Source organism: Anabrus simplex, chromosome 3, assembly GCF_040414725.1.
Source record: "Anabrus simplex isolate iqAnaSimp1 chromosome 3, ASM4041472v1, whole genome shotgun sequence".
Lineage (NCBI taxonomy): Eukaryota > Metazoa > Arthropoda > Insecta > Orthoptera > Tettigoniidae > Anabrus > Anabrus simplex.
Genome location: NC_090267.1, coordinates 484,237,564 through 484,255,370, shown reverse-complemented (window position 1 = coordinate 484,255,370; position 17,807 = coordinate 484,237,564). Strand labels below are relative to the sequence as shown.

Here is a 17,807-nt window from a genome sequence, read left to right as displayed (position 1 = left end):
CTGAAGGTGGGTTGGAAAAATCTACCCTTGAACTGTTTTGAGCAACACTTGATAAGAAAATATTTGTCAACAAATTAGCCAACATTTGCTGAGTAGATACAGTGGAAGAAGAAATCATTGGCATATAAACAAATACATTAACAGATCCCTGATGTAAGAATTAATGTTGAAAAATGTAAGAAACTGTAGAGCTTACAGAGTAACTTAAAATAACATGGTGCTGATTAAAATTGGATATTTATTTTAACAAAGGTGAGATGTATGCAATATAGACCACAAGTGTACAATCACATTCAAGCAAACGAGCTAAATGTCAAGATACAGGACACAACTCCCTTCCTCCAATTATTGCATACACAATATCTTGTGGGAGGGTGAGAAGCTATTGTAGCAATGAAAATTTACTATTCACCACACAAAATGTAATACTGTTTTATGTTTGGCATTTCTATTTGAACAAACACTATTTTCAAATTATGACTGGGCCATTTCAGAAAAAATACACTGACCACAAAAATGCACTGACCACTAAAATACGGTCAAATAACTTTAGCCTTAAAAAAATTACTGGAGTAATTTTAAGACAGAAAGGAACAGCACAGATTCTAACAGAATATCATACTTATAACATGCCTTCTGGCACATCATTAATAATTACGGAGAAGATATAATAAAAACTGAGTTGAATAAATACACTTACAACTAGTTCGTGAAGTGTTCAGCGTAGTTAGTGCGTTGTGGAGGTGGTTGTACTCATCTTGAGCAAGATGCAGCCTCTGTTGCTTAACATCGTATATCTCCTTCTTCGCCTGGGGGATGGAGAAAACATACATATGTTAATTTCAATACTAGCACAAGCTTCAGTTTCTCTCTACACTACAACTGGTTTTCTTTAATGTCGACACCTTTTACGGTAGTAAAAACTATATCTCACAATTTCAACGTTGAAGAGAACCAGGTTGGCATTGTTGAGATAATAGACTTGTCGAAGACGGCATCCGCCGTTGAACGTGGGCATTCTATCATTGGTATTAACAAAGGGAGCACAATGATAAGTATAGGGCTGATGATATGTTGCAGCTGGCGCTACATGGAGCCAATACGCCGGCGACGGATGCCACATGTCAACACAGTGTTGCTGCAAGGGGCTGAACACCATCTCGCAGCAACCAGAACTTCTGATATCGACGGACTCCTCACAACAACTGTGGTATGCGCCAGGCCTGCCCACTGCACCAAGGGTAGAGGATTCCTCTTCCTTCGGCTAATGGGTTATGGCATGGCGGAGGGGAAACAGCTAGAGAGAGACGGAGAGAGACTCGCCTGGCCTCACAGGGTACGGTCGGTTTCAAAACTCCTCAGGAATGCATACACATTCCTCACTACAAGGAACACTTCCCTCCAAACGGAGCTCCAGCCGGACTGCCTTCGGTCTGAAGCAATTGAAGGCATGCAAAAATTCCGCAGTGTGCCGGTCCAATTTGATGTTTGTAACATTCTTGAAGAACAATATTAAATCTGGGCAACAAATCAAGGTAAATTTGCAAATAGATGATCAGAAGATTGGATTAGAACCTACTTTTACAATATGTATGAACAGAACACATTATATAGAATGTAGTAGGTAGAGAAAGCATTATCATCGTTCGATTTCAAAGAGTCACGTAACGGTTTTCTCGGAAAAATCCTCTGACAAAGAAGATATTGAGATGAAATTTTCTTATTCGATTCTTGAGTTAAGAAAACTAGAGACGTTTACAGTAAACTCATAAGTCATAAAAAACAATTGTCCAAGAGTTCCCCCGACCATCGAAGGATAAAATAATGCGCACTTGTTTTTAAGTACCGGTATCTTAAATCGTTAATGTCTGATTTGAAGCTGTTGTCAGTTCGCACACCGCAGATCACTTTAAAATTCAAAACATGGAATGGAAAGAACTCGAATGGGGGATCTATACCTCTTACACACTTTTGGTGTTCAGAAATAAACCCACAGCGAAGTAATATTTATCCGACAACTCATCAAAAGCGACTGATGACGAACTTCACAGATATTATCCATGACCCATTTCGGAAATTCGAGTCAATGAAATAAAATGTAGTCTAGTACCAACTAAGTGGAACCAGCAAATAATTGTAATAATTTCATAATAAGAAAGTACGACAGAATTGCTTACCACAGGAATGTAAACCAAAACGATCCATTCTAATTTTACTTCATAAGTCATAAAACAATTATCCAAGAGTTAAAAACAACAGTTTCCCCCGACCATCGAAGGATAAAATAATTGGCCACCAGTAAAAATCCAGAACCGGTCCTGTACTTGTAATTTTACAGTGTTTTCAGTTCCATTAAATGAACTCAGAAGGACAGTTGAAGGATATGACATACCGCAGCACGTCACAAGGAATTGGGAACGCATGGAATGCGAGGAATTCCTTTGGCCATTCCTCTTTGTCAGGGTGTATTTTGAGTCCACCCAGCGGGGATGCGGAGGAAGGGGCAGCTGTCTGGCCCTTGACCGGGAAGAGAGGAGGCGGGAGATTACGACTCTCAACATCCAACGCTACGGTCTGATGTGTAATGTCCTTGAGAGAACGACCTTGCAGGAATTTGGTTTCTTGGGTTGGGCCAAACATCATTTTATTTTTTTCTAAAAGAACTCACTAGCCTACAGAACAACATCGTCCAATAACCTAAAAATACTTAAAACTACCCTACAATATTAGGAACAACGCAATGTAAATATAAATTTATTATCTTAGAGTTGAAGCTTTTATGGTCTGTTAAACCACCTGGTTAAACTCTTATTACGGTCTTTGTTCAAGTTGGACAGTGTCGTTATTGTATATACCTTGTGTACAAGTTGCCGGCATTTCGAATACATTTCAACATTCTTTATCAAGGCGACTGAATTGGGTAACCACAGTCCCCCCCAAGCAGCTAACCGGATGGGGAATAGTATTAACGAATGAATTCTCTACATTAAAAATAAATGCATAAATAGATAAATAACTAAACTTTCGATGAAATACACAATCATTCCTTTAACACAGTATGAAAATTAATGGTGACTTTTCATAGTATGCATCACCATCGCCGAATAACTAGAATCACTTGCAAGCGAAACTTAAAGAAATAACTTTCCCAGAAATGTTTCCGCTAAGAAACGCTATGAAACAAGAACATTCGCATCTATGAAGAAAGAAAATTATTAACAGTCCTCCCCTACTCTTTCAAAAAAGTATAAATAACCCTAAGTTGTTACAAAGAAATGGGCAAAATAAATAAAAGGCTTAATAATGTGAAGAATGATTTCCTCGTAATGCCCTAGTGATAATGTATAAGAGAGTACCTTGAGCCCTAACTTTGCCACAAAGAACGGCATCATCTATCAATCTAAAAGAGGTATTTCAAAGTAGTCCAATTAATTTCTAAGTGCACTAATACTAATTCCACTACAACACACAATATTTACAAACAGTTTCAAATTTAGACAGTCCAGTGACGAGAATTAAGTACGAGTATTATTCAAAGCATGACTGCGTTAGTAAATCTTCACTAATTCCCCCATCAAAACGTAAATTAAAAAATTAAAAATAAAGCATGACTGCGTCAGTAATTCTTCACTGATCCCCCCATAGTCATAAATTTAAAAAACACCTCGTAAAGTACAGTTCTCATAATTCTTTTTCCGATGTATGCTAATGTCGCGGGATACAGTTGTAGTACAACGCTCTGGTAAATGTTAACTTTCATCTTATGGTTATTTCCTACGACACTGTGAATGACACATGACACAAGATGTACATATATATAAGAATGAACATAGGTGAAGGAAACATGTTGAAAGTGACAATTTGATACACCTTGGAACTTCTCAGTGTATGGATGACAGTCTGAAAGCGATTGAGGGACCCAGTAAAAGAGGCGCATGCCAAAAACTTAAGTTTATGGGAAAGAGGAATTTGTGTAAGAATATATTGTGCAAAAAATGAGACATGGAATTGAAATTATTGAAACTTGTTCTCTGAAAGGGACATTACACACAATCTATTAAATATATTATATTATTTATTCATTTACTTATGTATTTATGTATTTATTTATATTATCAATTTTATCACTCCGTTCGTAAAAGAAACAGTTTCGGGGAATAAAGTACAATTTCAAATAATATGATGGATATTGTAGTAGGAATTAGTTCTTTTTATTGTAAAGTAAGACATGTCATTAAAAGAGCCAGTGACCAATCAAGCATTCCAGTTCATCCCATTACTAGTATATCTTTTCCAGTACAAATCTTTCTGTACTGTTATCACATCTCGGTGACAGATAAAAGGAATCAGATATAGGCAGCAGACTGCAAATCCCTAAATTTTGCACCTTTACGTTATCCACTAAAGCTAGCGACACATTTAGCACAGGGCTCTTTTCCGCTACGTATATTTGGGGATCATAAACAAAACATTTTCTTCGGCTTATTTGCAGGGAATGGATGCGGGATTCATGGCTGTGGCTGCAAACTTTAACAGACGATGGTACAGGCGGCAGCATGATGATAAAAAAAAATCTCAAAATCACCAGCCATGTGGCATGTGCCTTTTTTCTCCCACAGGCCCCTGCAGTTATAAAAACTAGAATGCCAACACTACAAACTTGTATTCAAACAAAGGAATCTTTTAGAAAATACCATACTAATTTTACATCATGGGAACTGTATCAGTAATATTTACATGCAAATGGTACGTCCACACAAGAAAAATATGTCATACTCCTTCGTGGATAACACGATAAAAGAGTGGCTTCATAACTCAGAGCTCCTATTTCGTGTGTATATGCAGTTGGAAGTTTTTCTAATGATAGTGTAATCAATAATTGGTTGGCTTCTGTTTCGCTCAGCCCACAGCAAGTTTGGGGAACATTAGAATCGCGTTAGTCCTATAATCAAGACCTAGCTGCTGGCGTCAGCTACCAACCCAACGCATAAAAATGTTTCTCTTACGAAGATGGAATAAATTTCCATTGATTTCAAGTCTGCCCGTCTTTTCTTCGCCCTGAAGCCTCAAGTATACAAGTGAAAACAAACTGAATTATCAAACAGCCCCTTATTTTAGCCGGACGAGCGTTGGGGATCTCTCGAACCTTTCATAATAAACAGGTGTTTAAAATGCCATCATAAAAATAATAAAAATGGATAGATCGTAAGTTTAGGGTAAAGCTTCTGAAGGAAATTCTTAAAATGAATAAAAATACGGACAGGTAAAAGATGATACGTCCGTCTTTTTATTTTCTTTACATACTGGAAAATACCACCACCTTACACTGATACCATCTTTGAAAAATGTCTGGATTGTTCTTCACTGACAAGATACTCGATATAATGCATACAATTCAGAAACCGCACCGACTAGGAGTAACAATGGGGTCAGTGTAACAGACCGATAGTCAAAAACATAGAAGACTAATGCCACCCCAGAGCAACTCAAATTACCCTGAATCTTAACCACACAACCAGGTCTTGAGGAACATCGCAAGATTTGGTCCAGAATATGGACAAACTGTTGAATATGCGCCGACTAAGTTAACTGTTTCAATGTGGTTTGATATCCCCAACCCAGATGAACTGTTCAGCATACCGTCCAGATGTGCTCAACTACAAGCATTTCCTGGGGACCAGGAGAAGTTTCTGTTGGTGACGGATACATCAATTGAATGTATTTGCAATGTAGATTTCTGCCGGTGATATTCTTAAGTAGTTTTATACGGACATAGACTTAGTTTAGTTGCAAGTTCATAATGTGATGCTAGCCATACTTTAAATAAATAAATAAATAAATAAATAAATAAATAAATAAATAAATAAACTGAGAGAAAGGGTACAATTGAGCGCGACTGATCGGATTTTTTTTATCATGCACACCCCACACATGACCATTTCGTCTTAATTTTTCCAACGGTTTGCTTCAAATTACAGCTAGACTCCTCTGGAAACCGTATGTTAATATTGTATAACAGGAGTCGTTTGTTAAGGGGAGTCATGACTGAAATGTTGCTATTTTTTACAAAACCGGGCGAGTTGGCCGTGCCGTTAGGGCGCGCAACTGTGAGCATGCATCCGGGAGATAGTGGGTTCGAGCCCCACTGCCGGCAGCCCTGAAGATGGTTTTCCATTTTCACACCAGGCAAATGCTGGGGGCTCTACCTTAATTAATGCCACGGCAGCTTCCTTCCCACCGTCGCCATAAGACCTATCTGTGTCGGTGCGACGCGAAACAAATTCTTTAATAATAATAATAATAATAATAATAATAATAATAATAATAATAATAATAATAATAATAATAATAGAATTTTCAATTTTAACCTTGAAAATCCCCCAATACTTCCTCTTTCAAATCTCGTTATCCGTTATCAGTTTTTCCCTCACGGCTCTAAATGCGGGATTTAAGGGGTAGCTTTTCGGCATATATAGAGCAAGTCCACGTCCCTTTCTTTCAAACTGGCAGACAAAATTAGCTTCAAAGTTCTTTCGGACTACCATTTCAATAAAACCGCTGGAATATATTTTCCTGTAGTAGGCCTACCCAGTGCGTAAGAGCGGAAATACATCTGAGGGAGTAATTTAGAGTCCAGGGTAGTTTTAAAGCAAGTACAGTAGAACACCGCTTAACCGAACTTCGCTTAACCGAAATGCTCTGACAAAATTGTATTTTATTATTTTGTTTTTACCTTCTCGTTTTTAGCCATCGATATTAGTAACTCTCTTGCAATACGTGCTGAGAGCTACTACGCAAACCCTATTTTAATATTATGACTTATGCCAGAATGCACGTGTAGCATAAAACAAAACAGTTTCTTACCCTCTAGTTCGCTCCATGATAGATTTTTCTTGAACAAGTAGGAATTATTATTATTATTGTATTATTATTATTATTATTATTATTATTATTATTATTGTTATTGTATTATTCGTCATGCATATTATGCAGACGACTCCGACTATGACAACAGCAGTTCTGAGAATCGAGTTGCAGCAGATGATGGATTTAATACATTGGAGGTAAGATTGATTTCGAATTTTAATGAAAATACAGTACTACACGCTTTAATTACATTACTGTAATAAAATTACTGTATACAGTATTCAGTTCCAAGTAACAAAAAAATCGTTTCATTATTTCAGATTGTTTTGCGGTTTGATCAACAAAGCGATGAATATACACCAGCTGATGTATTGCTGATTAAACGGTGGCGCGACATAGCTGCACGACAGCGCTGCACCAAGAAAAATCACCGATTTTATACAATAAGTGACATTATGTAAACATTTTAATGTTAATATACACTATGCACATTTGCTCAACATAGTTTATGCATTTTTATTTTGACTTTCGAAAATATTTGCCATGTGTCATCCGAAAAAAACGCGTCAACCGAAGTGGCTCCGCCCCCTTTATTTCGGATAAACGGGGTTCTACTGGATGTATCTCAAAACTTTCAACTGCTTTTACCTACTTTAAAACTTTTCCAGCTCTGTGCCGTGCGTAAAATACGCCTTGCGACAGAGTTCTTATCGGATTCGCCTGAAATTGTCCGAGAATGTTCGAATAAGTACAGGAATTAAAAGTAGCTCTATTCTATCAGTTGAATATTACCTTCATATTTTTGTTCCTAAAGTAGCACCAAACTAGAGTTTTGCATATTGTATATTGCGAAATTGAAAAAACTTGTACTGTATCTCCAATAGTTTATATCTGACTGCAAAACCCAGAGTTAATTGTTACGTACTGTATATGAGTATTTTTGAAAAATCTGTCGAAGTATAATCCAAAAAAAAGGAAAACTGTGCCCAAAGAGCATTTTTCATGCAACATATACAAAATAAACATTATTTGTTAAAACTTCCCAACAAATCAACTTCAAGTTTTGTGTAGTGCTCTATTTTATTAATATATACTTGTGTTTTAAATTTGTTTTTGATAATTGGTAAATTGTAGAAGTTCAAAGTTTCAGTCATGACTCCCCTTAAGTGGAAGTCATTCTTTTCTGTGTCTACTTGGTTAATATCAGGCTGCGAAATCAGAAAGAAATAGCGGTGGGGGAGAAGGAACGTAGGGCTTAACTACTAGTGTTTATTTCAGGCAGGGGAGTGGGTATAAAATTCCTCTGTAAGTAAATTACCCTCCCCCCCAAATGTACATTTAAAATATTTGTGTTTGAATTTTGTTGTTATAACAAGAATGATAAACGTTAGAAAGTTATTCCAATCAGCTGAAAAGTTTATGAGAGACTGTCCCTTTCTTAAGAAAGGCCGGACGAGGCGCGATTTGTTCTGAGTTACTGCTTTATTAGTGGAACCTTCCTCTGCCAGGGCTGTGTGCTGACTGAACACATTTGTCAGTTTATACACTCCTGAAGTGAATATTGACCTACTGATACCTATCGGAATCACGCCCTCTCCAAGAAGCACAAGAGTGGTGTAAGCTCGAGCTACTTACAGCAATGACAAGGGAGGAGAGCTTCAAGTAAGTTACATTTTGTCCGGCTTTCAGATGGACTTGCCACAGTGAAACATGAACAATAGGCTGCAGGTCCGGACTGCCACTGCTGCGTTGTTTTACTGGACAAGGTCTGGCAGTCATTTGCATTATTGCTGATGTTTTTATGAACATATGCACAGTACAAATCATTAACTTCAGTAAAAAATCGTGTGTTCTGCATTTTTCTCATTTTTTAAAAATTAAAGAATCCCACCCAGACAATTTTAGTCAGGGGGGGGGGGGGAGGGCTTTTGAGATAAAATCGTCGGTGGGGGAAAATCCCTACCTTACCCCCCCCCCCTTCCCCAGCGATTTCGCACCATGGTTAATATGATCAAGTTTTTCAGTCTGTAGAAAACAAAACGAAAATTTACGGAAACGTAAAATATATACACGGAAAAGAAAACATTTTAACAACAGAATGACATGTTTTGCTCTGTAAGAACACCCTCGAACCAAGCAACTTGGCGTGCGGTTACGGTCACGAAGCTGTGAGTTTGCACTCGCGAGATAATGGGTTTAAACCCCACTGTCGGTAGCCCTGAATATGGTTTTCCGTGGAGTCCCATTTTCACACCAGGCAAATGCTTAATTAAGGCCACGGCCGCTTCCTTCCAACTCCAAGCCCTTTCCTATCCCATCGTCGCCATAAGACCTATCTGTGCCGATGTGACGTAAAGTAAATTGAAAGAAAAGTCCGCCTCTGTAGTGTAGTGGTAAGCGTGATTAGCTGCCGCCCCCGGAGGCCCGGGTTCGATTCCCGTCTCTGCCACAAAATTTGAAAAGTGGTACGAGGGCTGAAACGGGGTCCACTCAGCCTCGGGAGGTCAAATGGAGTAGAGGGGGGATCGATTCCCACCTCAGCCACCCTCGAAATGGTTTTCCGTGGTTTCCCATTATTCCTCCACGCAAATGCTGGGATGGTACCTAACTTAAGACCACGGCCGCTTCCTCTTCTCTTCCTTTTCTGTCCCTTCCACTCTTCCCATTCCTCCACAAGGGCCCTGTTCAACATAGCAAGTGAGGCAGCCTGGGTGAGGTACTGTTCCTCCTCGCCAGTTGTATCCCCGACCCCAAGTCTCACGCTCCAGGACACTGCCCTTGAGGCTGTAGAGGTGGGATCCCTCGCCGAGTCCGAGGGAAAACCAACCCTGGAGGGTAAATAAATTAAGAAAGAAAGAAAGAAAAAAAAAGAACATCCTCAGATTCTATTAAATCACTTTCATTTCAAGCGTATAAATATCAAAAATCGTTTACGCTGCGTAAATTTACCACTGATTATCAACTGGTGATGTGTTGTGCAAACAATCATTTGAATGCTGAACACAGAATTTTATAATTACTTGTTCACAGTAATTCTACACAGATTATATGCACGATATTTAAGTGTAACGATAGATTCTGAGAACATATCATTCTGTTACGAACGATATATTTTCTTTTTCGTGTATGTCCTAGTGTTTTCATAAATTTTTATTTTGTAGGTATTCAACAAGCTGAACAAGTAAGGTAAAGGTTATGTTTACAGGAGTCTGTCGGTATTGGTTGGTTTTTTTTTTGTTTTGTTTTTTCGCTATTTGCTTTACGTCGCACCGACACAGATAGGTCTTATGGCGACGATGGGACATGAAAGGGCTAGGAATGGGAAGGAAGCGGCCGTGGCCTTAATTAAGGTACAGCCCCAGCATTTGCCTGGAGTGAAAATGGGAAACCACAGAAAACCATCTTCAGGGCTGCCGACAATGGGGTGTGAACCCACTATCTCCCGGGTGCGAGCTCACGGCCGCGCGCCCCTAACCGCACGGCCAACTCGCCCGGTTGTCGGTAATTCAGCACTGACATTTACATTTTATTTCACTGATACTAAAAAGTTCCTTTTGAGGATCATTGTAAGTACCTAGGTGTTAATATAAGGAAAGATCTTCACTGGGGTAATCAAATAAGAGCGATTGTAAATAAAGAGTACAGATCTCTGCACATGGTTATGAGGGTGTTTAGAGGTTTTAGTAAGGATGTAAAGGATCGGGCATGTAAGTCTCTGGTAAGACTCCAACGGGAGTATGGTTCCAGTGTATGGGACCGTCACCAGGATTATTTGATTCAAGCTCAATTTGTTATGGGTGATTTCCGACAAAAGAGTAGCGTTACAAACTTGTTGCAAAGTTTGGGCTGGGAAGACTTGGGAGATAGGAGACGAGCTGCTCGACTAAGTGATATGTTCCGAGCTGTCAGTAGAGAGATAGCGTGGAATGACATTAGTAGACGAATAATTTTTTTGCTTTACGTCGCACCGACACAGATATGTCTTACGGCGACGATGGGATAGGAAAGGCCTAGGAATTGGAAGGAAGCGGCCGTGGCCTTAATTAAGGTACAGTCCCGGCATTTGCCTGGTGTGAAAATGGGAAACCACGGAAAACCATCTTCAGGGCTGCCGACAGTGGGGCTCGAACCCGCGATCTCCCGATTACTGGATACTGGCCGCACTTAAGCGACTGCAGCTATCGAGCTGGGTACGAATAATTTTGAGGGGTATCTTCAAAAGTAGGAAAGATCACAATATGAAGATAAAGATGGAATTCAAAAGGACAAATTGGGGCAAATATTCGTTTATAGGCAGGGGAGTTAGGGATTGGAATAACTTACCAAGGGAGATGTTCAATAAATTTCCAATTTCTTTGAAATCACTTAAGAAAGGGCTAGGAAAACAACAGATAGGGAATTTGCCACCTGGGCGACTGCCCTAAATGCAGATCAGTAGTGATTGATTGCAAGTGCGGCGAGGCTTCGTAAACTACCATCAATAGCAAGAAGTCGACTGACATACAATAAAGATACACAGCAACTTTGTGTGGGTCGGATATCTGGAAGTACATCAAGGAAAGATGCTGACGCAACTTCCGTTCCCACGGTAGCCCAGTCGGGGTAGTCTAGGGTGCAGAAAAGTATACTGACCAATATTATCCACCTATTGTCGCTTGTTTCATATGGTTTAACACAGTGACAGACAATATGTGCCGGCAATTCTATAAGGAGACAATTATTTCTCTTTTTCACCACCGTTGCAACATTGTAAGGGCCATTTCGCAAAAATGTATGACGAATTGTCAATCGTATCTTATCTAAAACTGCACATCTGATCGGTAAATATCTTAAATATTTATCACAAACTTGATGAGGTTTCAACTGCTTCAGTCATGAAAAAGTACTCCAGTCAGACAAAAATACTAGGCCTCATTTAATTAATCATATTGTCTTTCTTTCTCCTTTCTACAATTTGGAATATTTGAGTAAATGCCACCAAATGAACCCAGGTGATTATTATTATTATTATTATTATTATTATTATTATTATTATTATTATTATTATTATTATTATTATTATTATCAGATTGGTGAAACAAAGCTGGAGCAGGTAGAACATTTTAAGTTTTTAGGATGTGTGTTCTCCCGGGATGGTAATATAGTAAGTGAGATTGAATCAAGGTGTAGTAAAGGTAATGCAGTTGCAAACAACCGTGTTCTGTAAGAAGGGAGTCAGCTCCCGGACGAAACTATCTTTACATCGGTCTGTTTTCAGACTGACTTTACTTTGCGGGAGCGAAAGCTGGGTTGACTCAGGATATCTTATTTATAAGTTAGAAGTAACAGACATGAAAGTAGCGAGAATGATTGCTGGTGCAAACACGTGAGAACAATGGTAGGAGGGTACTCGGAACGAGGAGATAAAGGCTAAGTTAGGAATGAACTCGATGGATGAACCTGTACGCATAAACCGACTTAGGTGGTGGGGTCATGTGAGACGAATGGAGGAGGATAGGTTACCTAGGAGAATAATGGACTCTGTTATGGACGGTAAGAGGAGTAGACGGAGACCTAGACGACGATGGGTAGCCTCAGTTTCTAATGATTTAAAGATAAGAGGTATAGAATTAAATGTGGCCACAGTACTAGTTGCAAATAGAGGATTGTGGCGACGTTTAGTAAATTCACAGAGGCTTGGAGACTGAACGCTGAAAGGAGTTATGTATATTATTATTATTATTATTATTATTATTATTATTATTATTATTATTATTATTATTATTATTATTATTATTATTATACTGTAATAACGTCGCCGTAATACTTTTATACATGTGGAACACAAAGAATCATGTATGGATACATCCAGCCGGAATTTCAATTGGGAATTTCGTTCTCCAAACAGTATTTTCCCTTTAAAGAAGTGTACGGGCCAGTTTCATTCTGCATATCATCATTACTACATAATGGACATAAACAAAAAGCAAGCAATCAAACCTATAGTTTTACGCACTCTAACTCTGGATATCGTGATCTGGGCCATTGGACCTCTAGTTTTACCTGAAATCCGATTCACAGAGATGTGATTTTTCATTTTAAAATCTCGCATGCACTGACTGGGGGCTACCTCGGTAAGACGCCAGTGACACTGCCCGATATAAACATTCAAGAAGATCTTTACGTTTTCGAACCTCTCATCCTGAATGTCACTGTATGACTATTTTAAAATGTAGTCTGTAATACATCGTAATGAGACAAACTGAAAAAAATATTACAAATATCTGAGTCCTCGGTCCATAAGTTGGTTGTTGATAATATGCATTTTGGGTCATTCACAAGAGATAAGTCAACTGAATGTTACGTACAGCTTCAAATAAATGTCCTACATTCTATGTATCACTTCTACTCACCTAAATATGGTTTACTGTAGATTGTATTGTATCTAAGATGCGTAGTAAGGGGTAACCATCGCTAAATACAGCAGTGGAAGTAATCTGAATGAACAAGGTAGAACTGCATTAAAATCACTGAAATCTAATAAGAAAACATGTTCTAGTAAAGAGATTTATGAGGTGAATCAGCAATTTCACAATTTCGTATTCCCAAACAGGGTCAGGGAACTTGAAATACGTAATATGACAGACCTGCAGTTAACAAACCTGGTATGCACGGTATTTCCATCAATGTATCATTATTATTATTATTATTATTATTATTATTATTATTATTATTATTATTATTATTATTATTATTAGAGGTCGGTGCCTCCGTGCCTCAGGCCTCTCACCGCTGGGTTCCGTGGTCCAAATCCCGGTCACTCCATGTGAGATCTGTGCTGAACAAAGCGGAGGCGGGATAGGTTTTTCTCCGGGTACTCCGGTTTTCCCTATCATATTTCATTCCAGCAACACTCTCCAGTATCGTTTCATTTAATCTGTCATTCATTAATCATTGCTCCAGAGGAGTGCGACAGGCTTCGGCAGCCGGTACAATTCCTATCCTCGCCGCTAGATGGGGACTTCACTCATTCCATTCCTGGCCCGGTCGAATGACTGGAAAGAGGCTGCAGATTTTCATTTTCATTTCCATTTCCCTCGATGGATCAGTGGCAGTGTCGGCCTCCGGATCCCACGACTGCGGAGTTCAAACCCAGCAGAGGTAATCGGAGTTTTGAAGAGCGGAGAAAAGTCCAATCGACACTCCACGTCGAATGATATTAGTATGTAAAAGATATCTGGTGTTTCTCCGACCAAAATTAATTAAACTCAACCACAGAACGTCCAGGAAAGATATGGTTTACTACTATTCTTCTTCTTCTACCACGTTTCCCACACCTGCGGCGTCGCACAAGTAGATTAAACCCTATATGAGTTTATGTGGTGGTTGATAGGATGGTGTGTTGTGTGAATATGAAGAGGATTATCTTGGGACAGACATAAACACCTCGTCCCCAAGCCAGAAGAATTAATCAGAAGCGACTGAAATCGCCGAGCCGGCCGGGAATCGAACCCGAGACCCTCTGGTCCGAAGGACAGTGCGCTGACCATTCAAGTAAGGAGAGATATACGGTTTACTCCAAGTTATTATTATTATTATTATTATTATTATTATTATTATTATTATTATTACATGAAAGACTGTGTTGTGTTCAACCTAGAGTGTTTAAGTGATAAATCACCATCTAACCAAAACATGTAATAAATTCAAGTCGATCATGAACATATGGAAAGAAAATTACTTTGAGAAGAACAAGGATATCCGTCAATATTGTTGGCATAATGAGAAAGATGCTAACTAGTTTATCACAACAAAAATAAACAAGATCGAAACTGCGTCAAACCTAACCGTGATAAATGACACAAGAGATTGGTCGCAATTCCCTACTCTATGGTTACGCACATCCTGTTACGCAGCCTTGGCAAATAGCCCACCAATACTCATACGTGGGACGGACTGCTTTACCATATCCAGTTACAAAATATTATCAAGGATTACAGCTGAAAAGTTTTCTTTGAGTCTATTTTCAGTTCCCACTGTTATGAACTAATTAAAACAGAAGGATTCTAATATAAACAAATAGCCTGAAATGACATGAAGAAAAAAGATAGACCAAATTATAATTCCATGAAACCATTTTGAAAATTAACCTGTCTGGCTTCTTAACTGAATGGGTAGCCAGTGACCGTCGGTTCAGAGAGTCCCGGGTTCGACTCCGGCTGGGTCGGGGATTGTAGCCATGGTTGGTTGATTCCTCTAGCTCGGGGAGTGCGTGATTGTGTTTATCTCAATACTCTTCTCTTTATATACACACACAACACTACATGAACAACTAGCACAGGAACGCGCAATAGTTTTGGTATCAGGAAGGAAGGCATCGGGTCTTAAAACAGGGTCAAATTCGCTCAGGAAGGAAGGCATCGGGTCTTAAAACAGGGTCAAATTCGCATGTGTCCGCGACCCCACCAGAGTGTGGAAAAAGCGGCATAAGAAGAATCCCATTTTCAAAATAAGATACATCAAGGAGACGTGTACTGGGCATTTCGTCAAGAAGAACAACTACTAAAACCACGATGCAAGAAACACAATTTCATCCTGAAAAATAAATACACTGATAATATTCAACTTTTGTAGCTCATCTCCACGCGTTTCATATGTCTATCCCACGACAGCAAATTCAATCTGAAATCACAAGAATTCGGCTTGTTACGGACTTACTTGGCCTTACGATTTGAAACGAGAGCTGAACCAACGACAACTGATCCATAGTCATTATTTGTGAATGATTATGAAACACGTACATTATACATAAGAAATAAAAACAATCGTAGATGACATCGAAGCTATTTACGAGTCAACAATGCCTGATGCGATATCAAACTTTTTTTTCATAAAGTACACTTTCCGATCACCCAACAATATGAGGAAAACACAGGAGTACAATATAAGAAAACAAACGAATATACTGTCTATTCGACAAATACAATCCTGATTTGATTAGTATGAAATCGCATATGGCTTTTAGTGCCGGGAGTGTCCGAGGACAAGTCGGTTCGCCAGGTGCAGGTCTTTTGATCTGACGCGTCGTGATGAGGATGAAATGATGATGAAGACAACACATACACCCAGCCCCCGTGTCAGCGAAATTAACCACTGACGGTTACAATTCCCCGACCCTGCCAGGAATCGAACCCGAGACCCCTGTGACCCAAGCCAGCACGCTAACCATTCACCCACGGAACCTGACGATTTGATTAGTAGCAAAGGATAGCCAAGAGTAGGATGAGGAGGGGCGGGAGGCATTCGTTTTTGTTTTTTTCATGCGTATAATCGTTGAAATTGTTCGTGCATGTTCGTGTATTTCCGTATGGTCGCTATGTCATGTCGCGTAACACAGGTAGTGAGTGGCATGGTATGGGAGCAAGTAAGAGAGGTGGGGAAGGGAAGAAGACCTCTCTTCTACTCTCGTGGCACGGGGATATAAAGCCAAGCTATGCCAGAGCTATGGCCCGGTTGCCACATGTTTCTACAGACACTCTTGGCAAAATACAAGCGAAGCACAGTCATCACCGTATTAATCGCCAGTTTCTCATGGGCAAAGAAAGGTATGAAAAACATACAGGAAGTTTACTAACATGCTAGGAGATGCGCATCATTAAGGTAGCGATAACAACGACCTCTAAAGATAAGATCTTATGCAAAGAGAACTACTGTATACAGTGGAACTCGATATCTCGAATCACCTCGGGAACTAAATTTTATTTCGAGTTATCGAAATTTCGAGGTATAGAGAATATCGTTTTTGAGCATGTATAGCACATATATTGAATCATATGTATCTACGGTCTTATACTGAATACATTATTTTTTAACAGTAATTAAACATATACAAACTATTTTACGGCACCGCTTTAATTAAAACACTTCTAGTAACTGCCTAGAAGACAGGATACAGTACATACAGTAGTGAAACAAGAAGCGTACCTCAGTTAACACCTTTGGAAAACAAATCCGTTAGTCTCTTCTGTTTGTTACGGTTAACCTTTCCTCCCTTCACGTTGAAACTGTTCGTGAATTCCACGCTGCCGAGATTCGTAAATGGAGCTTGTCTTCCGCGACTTCCGGGGTTGCTTTTGTACGTGACCGGTAATTAATTCACACCCGAGAAATAGCGAGGCTTCGCCGATTTTCCGATCGCTAGCAGTTCTAATGTTTCGGTTTCCGTCATATTAGCTCCCATCATCACTGTAACCCTTTCTTTACTCCTCAAAAACCACAAATGCCATATTGCACAGTTGCACAAAATTCGAGTTAGAGTATTTTTTGCTTCAAGGGAGGAAATGTTTGCTTCGAGAAATCGAGAAATTCGTGTAACCGAATTTCGAGTAATAGAGAAATAAATACACGTGAAGAATGGGACAAACGGTCGGGAAATTTAAGTTACTTCGAGATACTGAAGTAACCAATATGCAATTTATTTCAGACAAAATACGATGATTAAAGGAGCTTATAATGGATTTGTAAAGTAATTTTCAAAAGGGAACTTATATTAAAATCGATCTCCATTTATTAGGGACAGGTAGTCACCGAACATAAGTAAAGTCATTTCACTGAATGCGAGAGTTGAATTTCTTATCACAATTTGTAAATTTGTATCAGCAAGAAAATTCATATGGCACTCGTTCCTCTATAAGTGATCTTGCGGAAGTACGTATTCTTTAATGCACACTTAACGTACGCATTAAACGCCACTACCGCAGTATATATAGACGACGAACACTGGCTGCCATGGTTACAATGGTGTCGGGAAAATGATGATGCTAATTCCAGATAGAAACACAAACAGCACCCCTCCCCCTTCCAACCCAAAAACATATCTATACTGAATACTAAAATTTAATCAAGTTCGCATCTAAGAATTTTAGGAGAAATAGAAAGGCTGTTCGCTCACAAATTTACAT

The 17,807-nt window shown here is 39.1% G+C and overlaps 1 protein-coding gene across 1 annotated transcript in view; it reads right to left on the bottom strand.

The window, feature by feature from the left end:
• Window positions 1-17,807, bottom strand: part of kibra (WW and C2 domain containing protein kibra) — a 153,765-nt gene that overhangs the window by 40,656 nt on the left and 95,302 nt on the right. The window contains exon 4 of the mRNA XM_067143611.2: window positions 701-809. Within this exon, the coding sequence (XP_066999712.2) occupies window positions 701-809 (109 nt within the window). The remainder of the gene's footprint in view (window positions 1-700; window positions 810-17,807) is intronic.